At 35.2% G+C, this 22,809-nt stretch overlaps 1 protein-coding gene across 2 annotated transcripts in view; it reads left to right on the top strand.

Annotated features, from left to right (window-relative positions):
* FAT4 (FAT atypical cadherin 4) overlaps positions 1-22,809 on the top strand; it is a gene marked incomplete at its 3' end in the record, with an annotated part of 171,455 nt that overhangs the window by 65,679 nt on the left and 82,967 nt on the right. For both annotated transcript variants that reach the window (XM_079714012.1, XM_079714011.1), the window contains exons 2-4: positions 7,443-7,574; positions 18,505-18,766; positions 20,624-20,974. In XM_079714012.1, coding sequence (XP_079570138.1) covers positions 7,443-7,574; positions 18,505-18,766; positions 20,624-20,974 — 745 coding nt within the window. The remainder of the gene's footprint in view (positions 1-7,442; positions 7,575-18,504; positions 18,767-20,623; positions 20,975-22,809) is intronic.

The raw sequence follows: 22,809 nt of genomic DNA, 5'->3' as shown, positions 1-22,809 counted from the left end.
TGGTTAATTCTTCTACCAAAAGGCTAATATAGAATGTCAAACTTTCTGCAGAAATGTAATTAGACTTTCTGCTATGTATTCTCAATATATATAGGCTTTGACATAAATTTACTAAATAAAGCCTTGTTATTGGAAGCCAACATAGCATGCAAAATGCGTCAATCCCACTGAATTGGGTGAATCACATAGTATTTGGCTTCATTTGAAGAGAGGGAATGGGAAGTTATAGCCAAATATTTAAAATATAAATTTGATTATTTACTTGAGCCATGGTTTCGATATTTCTATCTTGATGTCTTTGGTTAATGAATGTTTCTCTCGATTCCCAAGTTTAATGTCAAGTCATAGAATGTTTCTTTGCACACACCACCCTGACGTCCCCCAGCACGAAGCCGCTCACTGCATTGCAGGCAGACTCATACTTCACACAGCCTCATCTCAGACAGGAAAGGTGGAGTTTTCCTTTTCAGAGCCAAAGGAAGTGACAGCTCAGGCTTGATAGTTGTGTTGATCCTGGTGTGGATTTCAGTTTGGTTACTTTGCATTCAACTTCAACTTCTCACTTGAACCTCCATACAGAAAATTAAATGCTGGATTTCAGCATTTTCTTTCACGCTGATGAAATAAAAATTGTTTTGAGTGTAAGATTAGATTTTATCCTCACTGAATTTCAGTAGCACCTACACAGTATAAACTAGGGCATCGTTTAGCAAAGTATTATTGGAGTGACATCATAATGACCTATTAAGGGTAATGCACATTTGAATGACCTCAGTTATTTTTTCAGGTTTATTCATGACTTTTGTGGCATTTAGTGTAGTTGTTTCTGAAGCAGTGATGGGCATTTCATAGGATCTTATATTCCAATCTCCCAACTGGGAGATTTCCTGAGTTGTTATTTTATATGCTTATACACAAGATGCTTTTCCTGAAGCTCTTTTAAATCATTCTTCTGAGTATAAAGTTATTGAATTATCATCAAATATAATGTCATACCATAAAAATTATACATGATGGCATCATGGACACACAAGAACTAGGAAATCAATGGAATTGGATTGGTTCTAAATATTATTGTAATATAGGGAAAATTTGATGAATACATTCCTTATATACCAGTAACATATCTAATTTATTAAACTTGCTGAACACGTGACTCTAATAAAAATGTAAAAATAACCTGATTTTGCTTTTAAAACAAATATCTCTGGAGAGAAATTTACATGCTAGAGATGGGTAAGTTGTGAGAATGCAAAAATGAGCAAGACAGTTTTTGCCCTCAAAATTCTAGAAGTTACAAATTTGAGCAGTATAAATTAACTGTTAACCTTTGCAACAACCAATTTCTATAATATATAAATGTGTTAAAGATTTCAGAGCAAAAAATACTTCCCTTGAAATAAATATTTTTTGGCAGAATTATTAATTAAAAAGGAGTGTTTAAATACAATCTGGTGGCATTATCACAATATCTTTGGAGGTAATACATGTGAAACCTAAGCATTATTTTTGGTGCAATGCTTTGTCACAATTTATGTGGTAATAGTAGTATTTGAGAAACTTGGAGTGTCAGTTTCACAAAAATAAAAAGACAGTAATGTAAATAATTACATTTGGCACTAAAAAAAGCAACTAATCAAGCACTATTTGCTCTGATATGTCTTCTTTTACTCTTTTATAGTTTATGTACTTTATGTCTGTCCCACCAACCATTTAGACTTTAGTCATTTCTGAAAATGAATATTACTGCATCTTTTGAGAAAAAGAAATAGCTTCTTTGTAGACATTTTAAAAGCAGTAACTTTTACTGATATCTACAGAGAATTTAGCTATAGTTTCTTTACTTGTAATGTATATCCACCATCTTTTTGCTGAATGTTTAATAGTCTTCCAGTGACATCGATAAGGCAAACCTTCACAGATTATTTTCCCTTTATGTAAATATATATAAAGGAATTTAAAAATGAGCAAGAATGTGGATAAAGTAGTATTTTTAGGGTAGATAATCAAACATTAATTTCTTCAAACATTATTTTCCTGTACACATCAAATGCATATTTTGTTTGAATGATCTCTGTCTTCATGCAAAGATTAAAGACAGTGGTCTAAGGCATATTATGCTGCTTGCTCCCTAGCCTGGTTCTTTCCACAGATCTCTGCAAAAATTAGTGGACTAGAGGTAAGAGGCTGACAATAGTTTTTCTTAGATAAATCACTTGACATTTCAATGCCTTGCTTTTGATTAGGAGATGAACTTGATATCTAAGATTCCTTCTAAGAATTTTAATATTTCTTCTTGCAAATGAATGGATTCCTAAACCTTTGTTGTATTATAAATTTTACAATCTTTCAAAAGAAAAAAAAGATTGTTTTTCAGAATATGTCATGTAGGTTGCAGGAAGATTGTGAATTAAAAATATGTTTTGGGGCATTTTTCATCCTGATTCACTAAGAACCTCTTTATTTAGCTTGCAGAGAGATTGTGTATTTAAGAATATGTTTTTAATTGTGGTTGAGATAGTGATCACAATGCAATTATCAGTTTATTAGCTGGAGAATGAGCTCATAATGGACCTTGATATTTTAGTCAATTCCTTAGCCTTGAATATAGTGTATTACTTCTGGAATATCAACTTAATTTAGTGAAATACCATATTTTATATTTACACATATGTAATGATTTGATAACTGCTATTGCTAACTAATAATAATAGCAATTTCTCATTTATTATGTAGCTGTATTCTGATTTATTGACTTAAAAAATTAAAAATAAATCCCCAAGATATGACATCATTCCTGATGCAGTGCAGAATAAAATGATAAATTGCATATAATAGGAAAAAAAATTTAAAGAGAAAAGCATTGTACACATTTCATAGCAACTATTTGCACAGTAAGAGTTTTAGTTTTGAAATATCCATTTGACTATCCAGCAAGTAGAATATCAAGGATTCTATTCCTTCAGCATAAATAAGTTTGGTGACAATATTTAAAGCCATATTTTTAATTAACTTTTACTTTTACAAAACTACCAAAAGACAGACCAATTTTTAATGAATTGATCATTAGCTCCTTAATCTCGGTCATGTTTTTGTCTTTAAATATCATCATTTACCAAGGTTTCACTGTCTAGGGATCAGGTGTCTCAGCTTAGAAAGTCATTATTCTGAAGGTCCCTAAATGGTAATGGAGTGATGGCCGTACACAATACCTATGGTTCAGCCGTTAGCTGTAGCTGATGTTTTTGCTATGAATAAGTCAACCACAAAGCTACCAACTGCCTTTGTAATTGTAGCAGGTGAAACCACATATGTTCCTTAAGGGTCAGATATCTAAGCACAAAGGTCAACATTTGATAGGCAGGCATAAAATATGCAAGTACCTTATCTTAATGGTGTAATGTTTCTTTCATCTTTGAGGGTCAATTTTCACCAACTTACAGAATTGATACCTTAAAATGTCCCCAGACTTAAGTTATGGAAGCCACTGGCAGTTTGTATTTGTTTTGTTTTCATTTAAAATACAGCCACTTGTGAAGGGAAGCTTCTGAGTTCAAAATGTGATATTTTTCGGACTTCCCTGGCGGTCCAGTGGTTAAGACTCTGTGCTTCCAATGCAGAGGTCATGGGTTTGATCCCTGGTCGGGGAGCTAAGATCCCACATGTGCACAGCTTGGTCTAAAAAATAAAAAAAAAATTATTTTAAAATGTGATAGTTTTTACAAAATAATAATTAAATGCAATTATTTTGCTTATTTCAGATCCAAACAAATATAAAAATAGATGTAAAACACTAAAGGGGCATAGCTGGCACTAAAAGCTTAGTTATGCTGTAGTTTTTGGTGTGTCTTTTAAAAGAATGGGATGTATTTGCCAACATATACTTTTTTTAGTTTAGGAATTATATTTTAGACAGTTTTTAAATCTCAGAATTTTAAAATAAACCACTAATAGCCATTATCTGTATTATTTAAAGTTATCTAATTTGTACAGAAAGAAAGGACTCTTTAAAAATTATAATGTCTTAATTCTTATTTCCAGATATCTTCTCTAAATTTTAATGTTTGACTCCTGTGTTTTATATGATAATATTTCAAAACAAATCATACCAAATCTTAGTCCAAAGAGGAGGGAGTAATGGAATAAGATTCTCAGGTTGGTTGCAGATCCAAGAGAGTGAGCCAAGTGCATGTTAGGATCTGGACTCATCAAGAGAGATGGTAACTGCCAAGGACAAGATGCAGGGCGGTTCAAAGAATTATCCATGGTGTGGGGAACTAACTTCTTGGAATCAAGATATCAACAATATGTTTTCCCGGAGGTAGTTGTAAATGTTTCTATTTGTACATATTTACATGATCAAACTTCATTTCTTCCCTGCAAGGGATGGTGGCCTGTCTTATTTTCATCTGTATTTTTTTTTTTCTTTTGCGGTATGCGGACCTCTCACTCTTGTGGCCTCTCCCGTTGCGGAGCACAGGCTCCAGACGTGAAGGCTCAGCAGCCTTGGCTCACGGGCCTAGCCATTTCGCGGCATGTGCGATCTTCCCGGACCGGGGCACGAACACGGCTCACGGGCCTAGCCACTCCGCGGTATGTGGGATCTTCCCGGACCGGGGCACGAACCCGTGTCCCCTGCATCGGCAGGCAGACTCCCAACCACTGCGCCACCAGAGAAGCCCTCATCTGTATTTTTAATAACTAATACATACCCATTCATGTGATAGATCCTAAAATATTACATGAATAAATATTGGAATCAATGACCACCTCATAGGTAAACAGGGTCCATGATCTTGGAATTCTTGGTAGTAGAAACATGGCACACTGAATCAAAAGTGAAGGGATTTCAGGATGACACCTACTTACGCCAATGAGTTCAAATCTCCTCTCCTAGGTAATTCGTACCCCAGGCAATTGAGGGAATCTAGAGGAGTCATGTTGAAAGCTTTTCAGGAATACTTGAGGAAGTGTGAAGTGGAGAAGAGAAAATCTCCAGATTTTTCTTTAAAAATGGATATAAAGTTTCAATTTTTTGATTGGCAAGCTGACACTGATTTGGAAAAAGCATAGTCTGGCTTATTAAATGGATGACCTATTGTATCCTTAACCAAAAATATAACCTTTGCATATATCAGATCCAATGATGAGATGTTCTAGATCTGTGTCTATAACTGGTTGATTCTAGATACATTCAGAAATGTTTAGTTTTGAACTCATTAATATTTAGCTAAATTTATTCTTGCTAATAAAAAAGGAAATACTCTTCTGTACCTGAAGTGATGGAGTGGGCCAAAATTTCATAGAGAATACATGATCACAGACTTTCAGAGCTGTATCTAGGAATCACCTAGTTCATTTTTTTTTCTTTTTAATTCTGACAAAGATTTATAGGCTGACCCAAGATTATATGACTAGTTAGTTCATATGTAAGTGTTCCAAATTCCAGACAGGAATAATATGCACATTTGTAAAAATATATTTATATAGCTGTGACATACTTTTCAGATATGATTCATTATGTTTATTGAACACACACACAAGCAAGGGAGGTATGTGTGGAGAGAGAGAAAGACAGGTTTGCATTGTAGTGAAGAAAACTTACTGACTTACTAGATCTTAACCTACGTACCTTTGGTTAACTCATTTCTCTAATGGAAGATAATAGTACCTGCCTCATAGGTCTCTTTTGAGGATTTTATATGTATATGTGTGTGTGTGTGGATGCATGTGTATATGTGTGTACACATATACATATACTTTAAAACCGTGTTTGCCATGTGCATGTTAGTTATAACTATTAAAATATAGAAGGGTCCTGTTCAGTTCATTCACTCATAATGAAGAATCTTTCTATTATATCCAGCATGCTTCTAGTGTGTGGTACAGGTCCTGATGTATCTTTGATATCATGTTTAATTAGTGCAAATCTGGATTCTCTTTACCCTCAATTTAGTGTTCTTCCTCCCCCTCACAGATATGCACATATACTTACATAAACACACACTCACATATACATATTCTGTCACATGTGCAGTCTCTCTCTGGTTCTGAGGAACACCTAGTTCTGTCCTGGTAGGAAGTTGGAAATGCTCCTTATAGACTGCACTTTTAGCCATTGTGGATCTTTTCTAAAGGAAGTGGTGTAGAGGATGATGTCAACCAAAAAAGAAGTGGCAGATTTCTAACTACTGAGGCTGTCTTAACCACTTCCTAGACTAATTTGAGCCACTAGCTATGATCAAAACTGTCCTGTTAAATGGTGGAACTATAATAATTATTTAGTACTGTATTTTGTATATTGTTTTCTGGGTTTTTCTTCTTTATCAATTGCTCATCTGTTTACTTGCCTAGCTTTACTGTATTTCCCACTCATTCCTTGCCAGAGAATAATGACAATCCTACCTATTATTTCTCCCTACACCCAAGCCCACCCTCCTTTCTTCCTGGAAAAGAAGAAACCAGAATTCTTTTGCTCTCTCCTAATATTCATACTCATCACTCTTGGATCTGATGGAGTTTTTACAGTATAACTATAAAAGATGACATTTCATCCTAGGAGAAAAATGTCCTGGTTATATCTGAGCTAAATGGATGGATGGATTTTTCTCCGTGACTTGATTTTGTGACCCAACTGGGGAAACTTTCAGTTTTATTAGCAGCTGTCTCCCCTTTTCTTATCAGATATTCAGCTTTTAGCACCTAGCTCAAAAAAGAAAACACATGGTTTGAAGTTATTATTTAAACTTCACAAATTGTTATTTCTAAACAATTTTTCTTAGGGAGGGAAACAAATAACTCTGACAAGGATCTTTCAAACAAAGCTGTTAATATTTGCAATTTATATGAATGCTACATCTGAATGGAATGATTGTTTAGCTTTAGTCACCTTAAGATGTGTTGAAAGGAGTGGAAATAGAAAGAAAAGATGTGTGTAGTTTTCTTCCCCCAAAGATTGAGAGTTGACTTTAAAGGGAAAAATGCTGAGTGTTTTTTAAAACAAAATGTGAACTTCTTTATTTCCTTTGGACATTAGTTGCCAATATGTAAACATTTCAGAAAGAAATTTTTTACAACCTCATCTGTGTTAGGCAACTTTTAGTGGTTGAAAGACAGACAGTCCTAAGTCTCAACAATTCTTCACTGGTGCACAAATCTGGGGATTAAAATGACAGTTGATCATGGACCTATTCTATTATAAACTCCAGGTTGATCAATTAAAATCAATTATGATCAACAAGTCAAATGATCTTTATTTGGCTTTTATATTTTCCTATAAATATTTCACAACTTTCTCTAGGGTATTTTCTGTTTTTGATGTCGTATATGAAGGTTCTGATTCTTTTTGGAAGGACTATTTGAATAGACTCTTGGTATACAATTTAATTGGTATCTTGCAGACATAGGCAATATTCATACATTGTTTCTTTCTCTCCTTGTAGGTAGAAATAACACTTCAGGATATCAATGACAATCCACCAGTGTTCCCAACCGACATGCTGGATCTCACAGTGGAGGAGAACACTGGAGATGGCTCTAAGATTATGCAACTAAGAGCCATGGATGCTGACGAGGTAGTTCAGACACTCTCTCTGAATTTTTGAAACCTAGTATTCCAGTGATCTATCGAATTTCTATTGTATGTTGACAACATTTATTTCCTAATAACTAAGGTTAAGCGTTGTGTGCTCTTTTCCAAAGAAATTAAGTAATTCTTGAAATGTGATATAGGAATGCTAAAATAAAGACTGTCTAGTCATAATTTTCCTTTGATCAGCAATTAACAACTTAGTTCATTGCTGGCTACATTTTGGATTTCTTAGCAAAATTATTTTAATTTCTCAATTAATAAAAAATACCTACAGAAATATCTTCTTTTTTAATGCCAGTATCACTCCCATTTGCTATTTTATAGCATATATAGCTAAGAATTTATTTTTTATTTGTAATTCAAAAAAGCAAATTATTTAAAATTAAAAAAATTAAGGATACCTTGCAACTTTTCATTTAATTTGCATATATACATATATGCAAATATAAATATATATAATTTAATTATAGCCTTATATATTTTAAGGAAATTATCTAGGTAGCTAATGAGTTTTCAATTCCATTAATAAAAAGAAATTTCTTTCCTAGTGGTAAATTGAAATTTGGGGGCACAATCTAGATTTCTATCTTCTGTATTTATATTTTAAGTTTAGCTAATGCTCCAAATGGCATGGCAGCTTATATAATTTGTAATTTACATTTTTCCCATTAAAAAAATAGTATCACTTGTTTTGTCCTTCTTGCTAAGTAAAGGGTTTAATTAATGTTTTAGAGTTTTGGAAAGAGGAATAATGTTCCCCTACACTAGTATCCCCTTTCCCTTTAAGCTAAGCCCCAAACAGGTCAGATAATTTAATTTCCTTACCCTCAATTAAAATCCAGAAGTATCTGAAAATTTGATTTTTGGATTATTTCTTTGACTTTAAAAAGGTAAATAATTCAATAGCAGACTAATATTTAACAGCCAGTACAGAAATATAAAGACTTAGTCATTTATACATTTTGCCAAATTTCCTTTTCTTAAGGAAAAAGAAACAAAATAAAGCAAGGGCATTTAGGTAATTGTATTTGTCTACTGAAAAAGATTTGGTGTTTCAAGTTTAGTACCTCCTACTCAATTTTATATAGAGAAAAGTTTATTCCCAACTCCAGCTACCATTAAGAGTTGTGTGCAGAATATTTCTATTATTATTGATATATATGAAATATCATCAATTATAATTTACTAAATACTGCATTTCCTTAAAGCTCATCATTGATAATATATATATGGATAGCTCAATTCATAAAATTTCATTATCTCTTATTTAGCAAAATAGCTAAAAAACAACAGAAAAGAAGCTCATGCAATTGCTATAAGCCTATGCAATCGATACATCAAATAATTGTAATTGTAACAACTGCTCTGTTATCTATACTCTCTGTAGAAAGAGAACAAATAAACCTCATTTATTTCAAGTGATTTATCCAAGACAGGAAGCAATAATATGTTAATTATAATATATATATATATATTCTGATGGGATACACTAGTCTCAAGAACTGATTGTTTGAAAGAGATGCCAACATTCAACCCTTTTAATACTATTATGTTAATACTGTTATAATTTTATTTTCTTCTCTACTTTTTCTTTTCACGATCTGACAAAGAAGGGTTAATACAAATGCAATGCTGCCTGCATGTTTATTTTTCTCTCTTTAACTTTTCTGTGTGTGTGTATGCCCGCACACACTTGCATTGTCTTCAAGTTCATCTTTTGAGATGTGTTTATATTTATGATGAAATTGGAAGAAGGCTGGAAAAGTCCTTATGTCTCTAGGTATTTATGTCAACACGGTTTTAGTGTACTTTGCTTTATTTCTATTGAACTTTGTTTTTTAAGTTAAAAAAAAACATAAGTAACCATGCTGGTGTTATCCTTAGATGTTCCAGTTTTTTTTTTTTTTTTTTAATTACTAAATGTAAGGTGATGATAGCTAGGATATGCAAGAAGTACATTTGAGGTGAGAAAGGGTGGGGAGTTAAAGGGGCAGAAAGGGGTAAAGTTATAAAGCAGGAATAATTAGGGAAAAGAAAGGAGAATTGTTTGCAATCCAGGGGGCAGTAGGGATGTTGACAATTTGTGCAGGATGTGACTGCACCTGAAGGCATAAAAATCACCACTGAGTATCTTGTAATAGGACCTGTATGCGGGGGTAAGGAGAGGGGAGGTGGAAGGAGGGAAAGACAGCAGAGGATGGAAGGGAGGAAGTGGTTTCACCTGCAACTTTAAAGAAAAGAAGGGGAGGAGACCTTCAAGATGGCAGAGGAGTAAGATGTGGAGATTACCTTCCTCCCCACAAATACATCAAAAATACACCTACATGTGGAACAGCTCCTACAGAACACTTACTGAACGCTGGCAGAAGACCTCAGACCTCCCAAAAGGCAAGAAACTTCCCATCTACCTGGGGAGGGCAAAAGAAAAAAGAAAAAAAAAACAGAGCCAAAAGAATAGGGATTGGACCTGCACCAGTAGGAGGGAGCTGTGAAGGAGGAAAGTTTTCCGCACACTAGGAAGCCCCTTCGCAGGTGGAGACTGTGGGTGGCAGAGCGGGGAAACTTCGGAGCCGCGGAGGAGAGCGCAGCCACAGGGGTGCGGAGGGCAAAGCAGAGAGATTCCCGCACAGAGGATCAGTGCCAACCGGCACTCACCAGCCCGAGAGGCTTGTCTGCTCACCCGCTGGGGCGGGAGGGGGCTGGGAGCTGAGGCTCGGGCTTCGGCGGTCGCATCGTAGGGAGAAGACTGGGATTGGAAGCGTGAACACAGCCTGAAGGGGGCTAGTGCGCCACAGCTGGCCGGGACAGAGTCCAGGGAAAAGTCTGCAGCTGCCGAAGAGGCAAGAGACCATTGTAAACAAGCTCCAGAGAGGATGGCGAGCTGCGGTTACCAGCACAGACCCCAGAGATGGGCATGAAATGCTATGGCTGCTTCCGCCACCAATAAGCCTATGTGCAAGCACAGGTCACTTTCCACACCTCCCCTCCCGGGAGCCTGGCATCCTGCTACTGCCAGGGTCCTGGGATCCAGGGACAACTTCCCTGGGCGAACGCACGGCACGCCTCAGGCTGGTGCAACATCATGCTGACCTCTGCTGCCGCAGGCTCGCCCGGCATCCGTACCCCTCCCTCCCCACGGCCTGAGTGAGCCAGAGCCCCCGAATCAGCAGCTCCTTTAACCCCGTCCTGTCTGGGCGGGAACAGACGCCCTCAGGCGACCTACATGCAGAGGCTGGGACAAATCCAAAGCTGAACCCCGGGAGCTGTGCGAACAAAGAAGAGAAAGGGAAATCCCTCTCAGCAGCCTCAGGAGCAGCCGAGTAAATCTCCACAGTTAACTTGATGTACCCTGCATCTGTGGAATACCTGAATAGACAACAAATCGTCCCATATTGAGGAGGTGGACTTTGGGAGCAAGGATATATATATTTTTTTCCCTTTTCTCTTTTTGTGAGTGTGTATGTGTATGCTTCTTTGTGTAATTGTGACTGTATAGCTTTGCTTTTACCATTTGTCCTAGGGTTCTGTCTGTCCATTTCTTTGTTGTTGCTTTTTTTTTTTTTTAGTATAGTTTTTACTGCTTTTTATCATTGGTGGATTTGTTTTTTGGTTTGGTTGCTCTCCTTTTTCTTTCTTTGTTTTTTAAATTATTTTTATTTTTTTAATTTTAATAATTATTTTTGATTTTAATAACTTTATTTTATTTTATTTTTTCTTTCTTTCTTTTTTTCTCCCTTTTCTTCTGAGCTGTGTGACTGTCAGGGTCTTGTTGCTCTGGCTGGGTGTGTCAGGACTGTGTCTCTGAGGTGGGAGAGCCAAGTTCAGGACATTGGTTCACCGGAGACCTCCCGGCTCCATGTACTATCAAATGGTGAAAGCTCTCCCAGAGATTATAAGAAAATTATAAGAAATGAAAGATGATACAAACAGGTGGAGAGATATACTGTGTCCTTGGATTGGAAGAATCAACACTGTGAAAATGACTATACTACCCAAAGCAATCTACAGATTCAATGCAATCCCTATCAAACTACCACTGGCATTTTTCACAGAACTAGAACAAAAAATTTCACAATTTGTATGGAAACAAAAAAGACTCCAAATAGCCAAAGCAATCTTGAGAAAGAAAAACAGAGGAATCCGGCCCCCTGACTTCAGACTATATGACAAAGCTACAGTAATCAAGACAGTATGGTACTGGTACAAAAACAGAAATATAGACCAATGGAACAGGATAGAAAGCCCAGAGATAAATCCATGCACATATGGTCAACTTATCTTTGATAAAGGAGGCAAGAATATACAATGGAGAAGAGACAGCCTCTTCACTAAGTGGTGCTGGGGAAACTAGACAGCTGCATGGAAAAGAATGAAATTAGAACACTTCCTAACACCATACACAAAAATAAACTCAAAATGGATTAAAGACCTAAATATAATGCCAGACACTATCAAACTCTTAGAAGAAAACATAGGCAGAACACTCTATGACATAAATCACAGCAAGATCTTTTTTGACCCACCTCCTAGAGAAATGGAAATAAAAAAAAAATAAACAAATGGGACCTAATGAAACTTAAAAGCTTTTGCACAGCAAAGGAAAACATAAACAAGATGAAAAGACAACCCTCAGAATGGGAGAAAATATTTGCAAATGAAGCAAGTGACAAATGATTAATCTCCAAAATTTACAAGCAGCTCATGCAGCTCAATATCAAAAAAAACAACCCAATCCAAAAATGGGCAGAAGACCTAAATAGACATTTCTCCATAGAAGATATACAGATTGCCAAGAAACACATGAAAGGATGCTCGACATCACTAATCATTAGAGAAATTCAAATCAAAACTACAATGAGGTATCACCTCACACCAGTCAGAATGGCCATCATCAAAAAATCTACAAACAATAAATGCTGGAGGGGGTGTGGAGGAAAGGGAACCCTCTTGCAGTGTTGTCGGGAATGTAAATTGATACAGCCACTATGGAGAAGTGTATGGAGATTCCTTAAAAAAACTAAAAATAGAACTACCATACAACCCAGCAATGCCACTACTGGGCATATTTCCTGAGAAAACCATAATTCAAAAAGAGTCATGTACACAATGTTCATTGCAGCGCTATTTACAATAGCCAGGACATGGAAGCAACCTAAGTGTCCATCGACAGATGAATGGATAAAGAAGATGTGGCACATATATACAATGGAATATTACTCCATAAAAAGAAACGAAATTGAGTTATTTGTAGTGAGGTGGATGGACCTAGATTCTGTCATACAGAGTGAAGTAAGTCAGAAGGAAAAAAACATGTACCGTATGCTAACATGTATATGGAATCTAAAAAAAAAAAAAGTTATGAAGACCTACCTAGGGGCAGGACAGAAATAAATATGCAGATGTAGAGAAGGGACTTGAGGACATGGGGAGGGGGAAGGGTAAGCTGGGACGAAGTGAGAGAGTGGCATGGACTTATATATACTACCAAATGTAAAATAGTTAGTGGGAAGCAGCCGCATAGCACAGGGAGATCAGCTCGGTGCTTTGTGACCACCTAGAGGGGTGGGATAAGGAGGGTGGCAGGGAGATGCAAGAGGGAGGAGATATGGGGATATATGTATATGTATAGCTGATTCACTATTTTATAAAGCAGAAACTAACACACCATTGTAAATCAATTTTACTCCTCTAAAGATGTTTAAAAAGAAAAAGAAAAAAGTAGGACATTTTTGGAAAACTGCTTTTGGACTCTTATGTTTAAAAGATTAAGCCCCTGAGGTTGTTTTCCTTCTTGGATATGTTTTCTCATAAATTTTTTAGTAGCATTTTAATGACTACTGACTATTTCCAATACTGGCTTTAGCAACCAATTTCTTTGTCTGTATGCCATGCATAATGGACACCTAGGCTTCCTATGGCATTCAGAATTATTGGCTGTTTCCTTTTTTGAGTTTATAATAAATTAATATTAATGCTTTTAGGCAAACCTTCTATCTTCTTCTCTATTGTCAGCTCCTTACCTATTAGTTAAATTTGAAAAAAAAAATATATATATGTTTTCTCTGTTACCAAATAATGGCTCTGTTTTCTTTCTTCATCTAATTTTGAGTAGGAATCAATATTGAAAGCAAGGAGTTGCTTTTACTTTGTGGCCAGCATTAAATTGTCACACAACTATCCAGTAGATTGATTTTGCAAGATTAATAGAATTATTTAAAATGCTAAGATTATGTAGGTAATCAGCAAATTATGTCCATGCATTCTTAAGTTTATACACTTGTCCTTAATTACTAAATTGAACATAAAATTATTAGTATGTTAGAGAAACTAGTAGGTCACTGAAGAGTAATGCCTGGGTAAAGGAATCAGTTTTAGAAAGCAACATATACATGTTGAACGTAATTTAAATATCTTTTGAAACATGTGTTGGATCAAGATACACATCTCTCAGAAGCATGTGACTTTGTCAGTCTCTTGTTTCCTTCGATAAACAGAATTATTATGCTTGTAATTGGCCAGGATACTCAAGCTTTGTTCCATGGTACCATATGTGTTTTTGAAAATACTACTTAAGTTCATAAAATGCATTTGTAATTTATAGCTATTTACTTTTAGAATTCCTTCCACTTACTTTTGTCTCTGTGGTTCCTCAGGAGAGTGGAGTATTTTTAAACAGCATTATTTCCACTGGGCTACAGCTGAAATACGATATTTGTTTCTTGTAGCATTGCTGATACTGCATATTTGGAATATTAAATAAATAGACTTTTCAAAAGACCTAATTAAATCATTACTCTTGGCTACACATTTTCAGACATTCACTAGAACTAATAATGCACCACATCATCTGATTTTGAAAGTGAAAAAGATGGTTTATCGACATAGTCTGATGCCTTTGCTTCTGTTCCGAAGAATTATCATAAGTTTAGGAGTATTCATTATTATAGTCATTTTGCAGACAGGACATTTCTAAATTTCAAACCATTTATACAATATCTTGAAATATGTTTTTGTATCTTGGCTTTCCCCTAGTTTCCAAATTCCATTTTAATAGGTCAGAATTGAGTGTAGCTGTTTTTCCCTGGACTGTTTTACCAGAATAATCGAATTCCTTGTGAAATAGAACAAATGGTACAGAATGTGGTCAGATTAGAAGTCTAAAATTCTTATTGAATGTTTTTGTTAAACCATACAATTACAATAAATACATTAGATACTCTATGTACACCTGAATATACAAGATAAATGTGCATAGTATGTTAAACCCAGCTGTTCCATTACTAAATTAAAATGTTCTTTGAGGCATTCACATTACTAAATTTTAAGATCAGCTTAGGGAATGCAGTACAAATATAGCAAATGCCACTAAATGTATATTTTTAAAGAGTATTTTTGCCTTCAACTGTTAGAAATCATCCCCTTATATGTTTGGTCATGAAGATAAAATATATTTAATTTGTGATGGAAAAGATGTATGGAAACTTCAGCTGCTGAAATTTCCCAGCATGTCAGCTTTATAGTCTAAACACCCTAAATTTATGTTCTTCCTAATATCTTCTGGAGAGTTCTTAGCCTGTATATTTTAATAAATACCTTGCTATAGCTTAATATGGTAAAAAAAAAAGTATATTTGTTTTATGTGAGTATATTTAAATCAAAAAGCAATTTTTGAAGTTGACAGTTCCAACACTACTTATACCTCAGTGTCAAGTCTCAATACTACATATTAACAGGAAATCAGAAAATATTTTCCCTGGGATATGTAGCAACTCTAATCAAATTTTTACTTAAATTATTTATTTGCAAACAACTCAGTCATCAAATACATTTAACTTGTATTCCTTTTATAAGAAAATAATTAAAATAGGACTAAAAGTAACAATTAGCATTGTCATACACTTAAAGCTTCTCAAGGATTATTCTAGGTCCTATACACGTATGAGCGCCTTTAATCCTCAGAGCAGCCCTATGTGGCAGGTATTATTACCAACCCGATTGTCCAGGTAAGGAAACATTGGCTCAAAGAGGTTATGTATTGGCCCAATGACACACAATTAATAAGTAGTAGAGCAAATATTCAAGCCCAAAACTATGACCCCAGAGCATCAGATCTCAACCAGTACAGTGTATAATATTTAACTCAATATTTGAATTATAATATACATATAAGTAAACATATCTAAAGCAAACTGCTCAAAATTGAAACAATATATAGGGTAAGTTTATAAGAGATTTTTAAATACTGTAAAGTTAGCATCCCCCATCATCAAATCCAGATGGGTGCTTAATTTTTTTTTTATTAATTTTTATTTGAGTACAGTTGCTTTAAAATGTTGTGTTAGTTTCTGCTGTACAGCAAAGTGAATCAGCTATACATATACATATACCCCCTCTGTTTTGGATTTCCTTCCCATTTAGGTCACCACAGAGCACTGAGTTCCCTGAGCTATACAGTAGATTCTCATTAGAAAAATATGGAACACTTCAAGAATTTGTGTGTCATCCTTGCACAGGGGCCATGCTGATCTCCTTTGTATCGTTCCAATTTTAGTATATGTGCTGCCAAAGCGAGCACTGGGTGCTTTAATTTTAATTTCCCTTAATTTCTTTATTTTTGACTCTGCTAAAATCTGTTCTTTCTTGAAATCTTCCCTTTAACCTCTGTGGCAGGCTGTCCTCTGGGTCTCCTAGGTCTCTCCCCCTCTTCCTCCCTTAGTCCCTGCCCATTTTTCCCATTCTCTAAAAGTAGTATTCAATCTTTATGCTGCTGTTCCTTTCTTGATTTATTCTAATTTAAGTCCTCAACAAATCTTGTGGCCTCAACTGTGACCTACATATATCGACCTTCAGATAGTTTTATGAAACCCCTTTTCAAATCTCTGACCACACAACCATTTCTATGGTTATGACCATTGCCACATAACCATTTCTATGAAACTATCCTTCAATTGCTTAACATACTATACATAAAATTATAAAATTTCACTGCATACTTTCTCCTGTGTCAAAGCAGATCCTATCCTGAGATGTCTTCAGCAAGAGTATTCTCCTAATTCACAGCCAAAGTAATTTGAAATTAATTTTTTTTCCTTCTGTTTCACTTTTACACCCATTGCCTGGAGTTGTTAAAAGAAAGATATGAGACTGAGTGAAGTAAGTCAGACACAGAAAAAAATATATCATATTTTTTATATTTGGAAACTAAAAAAAGGGTACAAATGAACTTACTTACAAAACAGAAGTAGAGTCACAGATGTAGAAAACAAACTTATGGTTACCAGGGGGTAACGGCAGGGGAGAGGAATAAACTGGGAGTTTGGGATTGACATATACACATTACTATACATAAAATAGATAACTAATAAGAACCTACTGTATAGCACAGGGAACTCTACTCAATATTCTGTAATGGCCTATATGAGAAAAGAATCTAAAAAAAGAGTGGAGATTATATATATATATATATATATATATATATATATATATATATATATATATATATATATATATATATATCTGATTCACTTTACTGTACACCTGAAACTAACACAACATTGTAAATCAATGGCAATTTTTTAAAAAAGAAAGAAATGAGAATATAGGAGAATGTTGAACAAATGAGAGATATTGTTACTGTTACTTCTATATCCAATAACGTATCAGATCTTACTAATTTGTCCTGTGTATTATGTTTGGTACATAATAATTGAGAGTCTCATTTCTAGAGCAAGATAACCAGGGTTCATATTTCTTTGTCTCAGTTTCTTTATCTTCAAAATTGGATAATAATAGTACTTACCCAACTGGATTACCTTTAAGTATCTAAACAATTAGTGCCCATGAAGTGATGTGCTCAGAGCAGTGCTTAGCACTTAATAAACACTTAAGAAATGTTCTATTTTTCTCAACTTTTCCATTCCTTCTGCCAAATTCCTAGTTCATACCTCAGATTTTGAGTGCTACAGCTCTAAGATCTGAGCGAAAACAAGAATGGATCCCTGCTTTCATTTTACAGAACAGGGACTTGGAACCAGAAAATAATACAGATTGTACAGAGTTTCATCTTGAGGAAATAAAGCCCCAGTCTCTTGGGGCCAAACTTTATTCACTATCTCCCTTCTCTGGCCTCTCCTCATTCTAGTCCATCATACACTATCGAGAGCCTAAAAAGACTGTTTTCAATTAAAACAAGATTAGTGGTTTCTTGGCCATACAATTCAATGTGTGTTACAACTGAGATTCTCCAACATATACTCATAATCTAATACTTTAGCTTGATTTTTCTTCTTTTATTTTAGATTTAAACTCTCCACACTACCAAATTGGTCAAAATAATCCCTGTCTTTAGTTCTTACAGTGCTTATTGCAAGCCTCCATTTAGTGCTTGCTTTGTTTAATACCTTTTCATGTTGAACCAGAAGGAACATGAGCTCAGAGTCAGGCAGACTAGGGTTTGAAATCCACGCTCACACTTACAGCGTGACTCTGCATAAGTTAACTAGCATCTCGGAACCCCGTGTCTTCATTTGAGAAATAGTATCTCACAGAGCTGTGAATTGAAGCGAGATAATGCATACTTAGTGCTGTCACTAGGCCTGGCACAGAGCAACAAGACTTTAGCAAACCTCTGGTTATGTGGTTAATAGTATTAGCATCATTCGTATTTTCCATGTGTATATTTTAAGAATTAAAAAACATATAAATACTGAAGGCTGCGATTTGTTGTTATTTAATGGAGTGAATGGTGAAAGACTAGGTAATATACTACTCTGGCTGGTTACCTTTTGAAATCTTACAGTATCATGTGAAATTAAACCCCAAAGCTTCACTTTGTCAAATACATATTCAGCACAAGGAATGGTACTCTTGGTGTTCTATTTCTAGCACTTCAGATACTCATCATTTTTTCCTAGGGTGCAAATGCTCTTGTCACATACACAATCATTAGTGGAGCCGATGACAGTTTCCGAATTGACCCTGAATCTGGAGATCTGATAGCTACCAAGAGGTTGGACAGGGAACGCCGTTCCAAATATTCCTTGCTGGTTCGTGCAGATGATGGTCTTCAGTCCTCAGATATGAGAATAAATATCACTGTCAGTGATGTGAATGACCACACACCCAAGTTCTCCAGGCCTGTATACTCTTTTGACATCCCAGAAGACACTACCCCAGGTAGGTGGCATGCCCATAAGTGTATTGGCAAGGATCACCTTTGACTACAGTTATGGACTACGTTTTGGCTACTCTTAAATTGTGACTAGTTTTTACCATATGCTACTAGATATAAATGCTGGATTTGAAATATTTTAATTAACCATCTTCACTACAATTCCCAAACAAATTTGTAGACTTTTGAGAGCAAATGAAGTTAACCAATCATCTGATTACTAATTACAGATATTTCTGTTTCTGAAAGTATCTGTGACATGCATTGTGGATTTTTCTGGCACCCATAGTTTTGATAGCATTTTTCCACTTTAAAAATATCTGATGCTCACTTTGTTATAAAGCAGAAACTAACACACCATTGTAAAGCAATTATATTCCAATAAAGATGTTAAAAAAAGTCTGATGTGATTATGTTGCTGTGCATAGAAAGAGCAAAGAAAAGCACATGAAAACCTGTCAATACTGGTTCTAACACTTACTAGCTGTGTGAACCAGGGTAGTGTATTCATTTCTCTTAGCTTCAGTTCATTCTTCTGTATATGGAAACAATTCCTGTTAGAATTAGGGTAAAACATATATGAGTTTGCTAACATGGGGTTTGAGTATTAGCAGATACTCAATAAATGTTAGTAAAATAGGAATCCTGAATTCCCACCTTGTCTATTTGAACATATTATGCTGTGACTGTTGAGTTTGAGTACCCAAAATCCATGTAATTGGTGTGGGTATGCTTCCTTCCCACTATTGGAAATTCTTATCTAAAACTGAAATTGTATTCTGAATTACATTTGGAGTGAGTTTGGAATAAGGCATATGTTTTAGAAACTCATTTGACAGAGGAGTGAAACATTTATAGAAGCCTACTTCTCACTACAGTCCCCAAGATGAGTTATGCATGTCCTTCATGTAATTCCCATTATATTTCTTTCTCGCCTTAATTCTATCAATGGTCATGATACTGACCAGGGTTCATGGCCTTCCTCAATCAATAGAAATTGACTAGAGGCCAGATAAGAAATTCAGGCTAGGCTTTATTGGGGCCCCGGCCGCAGCAGAAAGGAGCAAAAACAAGTAACATGTTCCTTTGCTCGCTCCGCAAGCTTGTTCCTTATGTGGGGTCAGGGTAAGGGTGTGCCCAGGAGTTGGGCCAGATGGGTGGCTTAGGTGTTCTGCCCACCTGTTTGTGGTGCTGAGTGCAGGGGGCATGCAAAATACCCTGCTTTTTCTCCCAACACCCAGTTTTTGCTCCTGGCTCTTCAGAAGTGGCAGTTGTTTTTTTTGGTCTTTTTTAATCTCTTGGTCCAGAATTTGCCCCAACTGGGCATGCACACAGTTATTTTTAGTCCCATATAGTTTCTCTGTATTTGTTTTGCTTGAGGAGAGGTGTGTGCCGGTGTAAGCACTGCAGCACTGCAGCAAAGGGCCCCAGGTCCCAACCTGTCCCCGTCATATGATCTGTCAAGTGGTATCCCCTCAGCATAATTTTGTATTATTGCTTGGAATCCCCAGTTCCTGACACTAGCAATGGGCCCCAATATATGCTCATTGAATTCATCAATATGTTTATGAATTGGTAGTGCCAGGTAGAAAAATAATGTCCGAAGTAGTGTTCATTCCCCAGAACATTTACATTGCAACATAAGATCTACTGGATATCTAATATGCTATACATTTTGATACTATTTGGGAATGTTGGTATTGGGTGTTAATGTAGAAATCTACAGAATGTTGTGTTCATTATATTTTCATAGTAATTCTCTAGTTAAAATACTTTACTGTAGAAATAAAGTTTTTGATATCATAAGTATTCTCTTAGCAATACCCTGTCCCATTAATTTTAGATTCTTATTTTTCTGATAGGTTCTTTGGTAGCAGCTATTTTAGCTACAGATGATGACTCTGGCGTGAATGGAGAAATTACATATATTGTAAATGAAGACGATGAAGATGGCACATTTTTCCTGAATCCAGTTACCGGAGTCTTTAATTTGACTCGAATATTAGATTATGAAGCACAGCAATATTATATTCTCACTGTTCGAGCTGAAGATGGTGGGGGACAATTTACTACCATTAGGGTTTATTTCAATATACTAGATGTAAACGATAACCCACCCATTTTCAGCTTGGATTCGTACAGCACATCTTTAATGGAGAATCTACCTCTAGGATCTACTGTTCTTGTGTTTAATGTTACTGACGCAGATGATGGTATGTACTTTATTTTATATACTTAAACTTTATTAAAAAATTCATCAGCTTTATCTCGTATTTCTTTACTGTGTGCAGCTGTCACAAAATTGCATTTTGTAAGTATAGGTCCAACGTTGAGGAATAGATTATAACTTAACTATAGAGGATGAAAAGATTAAGTATTTTATTAGTTAATTTCTTATTTATAACAGTTACACAGCATGCATTGTTATCATCTTATAAGCTTTTTAAACCTTATCTTTCTTTTTTTCTCCTTAACTGTATGACACTATTGCAGGTTGGCAATGTAGAAGTCATAAAACAGCTTTTTGGTAGGTTTATGTCAGATAAATAACTATTTGCTTACATATATTCTTTTAACATGAAAAGGATAAAATATGGATGCAAAAGGAAAACCAAAGTCTCAAAAAATACTTAAGAATGCATGATTAGTTCTATATTTCTGACTGAAAATTGCTCAGAGTATTTTAGCAAGCTTTCATGCTTTGTCTCAAAGGACAGTCTCAGATCTCTTTAATTTATGCTATATAATCCAGTTGAGATTTTAGATTAAATCTAGACTTTACAGTGTTTGATTTTTGCTTGATTTTTATTTATTTATTTGAAAAACTTTATTTTAAAATAGGACTCCCTTGGTCTTTCTTCTAAGACTAACTTGTATATACAAATATTAGATAATATAGGCTCAGAGATAACATTGTATAGATTATCAGTCTTTAACTAAACTGTTTGGACAGTTAATACCTTGTTTTCCCTTCCACTGGATGCAGCTAAATGTTCGTTCAGTTGAGAAAACAAGGGACATTATTTTAAGAGGAACTGGGTCTCTAGCCCAAGGATATGCCTCGTGACATAGGCATATCAACCTTAATTTAGAATTTCCTGGTTCTTGCTGACTTAAATGATTTATGTAATCTCAGAGTACCATTCTATCTCAACATTCTGCTCTATACTTAGTTTCCTTTCAGAAGTGTCCAAAATTGCCACTTAGAAAGATATGAGAGGCAAAGAGCACAGTATTTTAATTCATGAGAATGTTTTCTTTAGAATTCATTAAGTACATTTTGAAGTTTTCCCCTCTTATTTAAGCACAGTTAATATTAGACACATAAATATACCTAAAATAGAAGTGCCTATAATGTTAGTTCTAGAAATTGCTAATAATATTAGTAACAATAACCGACCATTGTCAAATACAGGTTATCCCTTGGTATCTGCAGGGGATTGGTTCCAGGACCCCTACTGGTACCAAGATCCAAGATGCTCAAATCCTTTATGTAAAGTGGTGTAGTATTTGCATATAATCTATGCACATCCTCCCATATAGATTACTAGATTAGTTATAATACCTAATACAATATAAATGCTATGTAAATAGTTGCCAGTGCATGGAAAATTCAAGTTTTGCTTTTTGGAAATTTTTGAAATCTTTCTTTCCCAAACATTTTTGATCCATGGTGGTTGAATCCGTGGATGGGGAACAAGCAAATATGATGGGCCACCTGTCCTTAGTATGTACCCAGTCCTGGCCTAAGAACATTGCTCAGTCTATTTCATGTACATCAGCCCAGCTCTGTAATTGTCTACCATTAGCCTTTATACACAACTGAGGTTAATCTGTATTTTGGATGTTGATTTCTCTATTATTATTGATATAAACTTAATTAATTTACTTGATCTCTGGATATGAACTTTTTTTATTGGTTCCAACTTTTCTGTAGTGAAGAATTTTCTGCCAGGTTTCATTGTGACTTATTTATTATGTATTAGAGAGAGTCCATTGTATCATAGGATTGTGTGCAGCTCTAAAGTAAGTTTAATTTATCCTCACA

Source organism: Hyperoodon ampullatus, assembly GCF_949752795.1.
Source record: "Hyperoodon ampullatus genome assembly, chromosome: 1".
Taxonomy (NCBI): domain Eukaryota; kingdom Metazoa; phylum Chordata; class Mammalia; order Artiodactyla; family Ziphiidae; genus Hyperoodon; species Hyperoodon ampullatus.
Note: the sequence above shows the minus strand (reverse complement) of the source record. Positions and strands in the feature narration are given on the sequence as shown.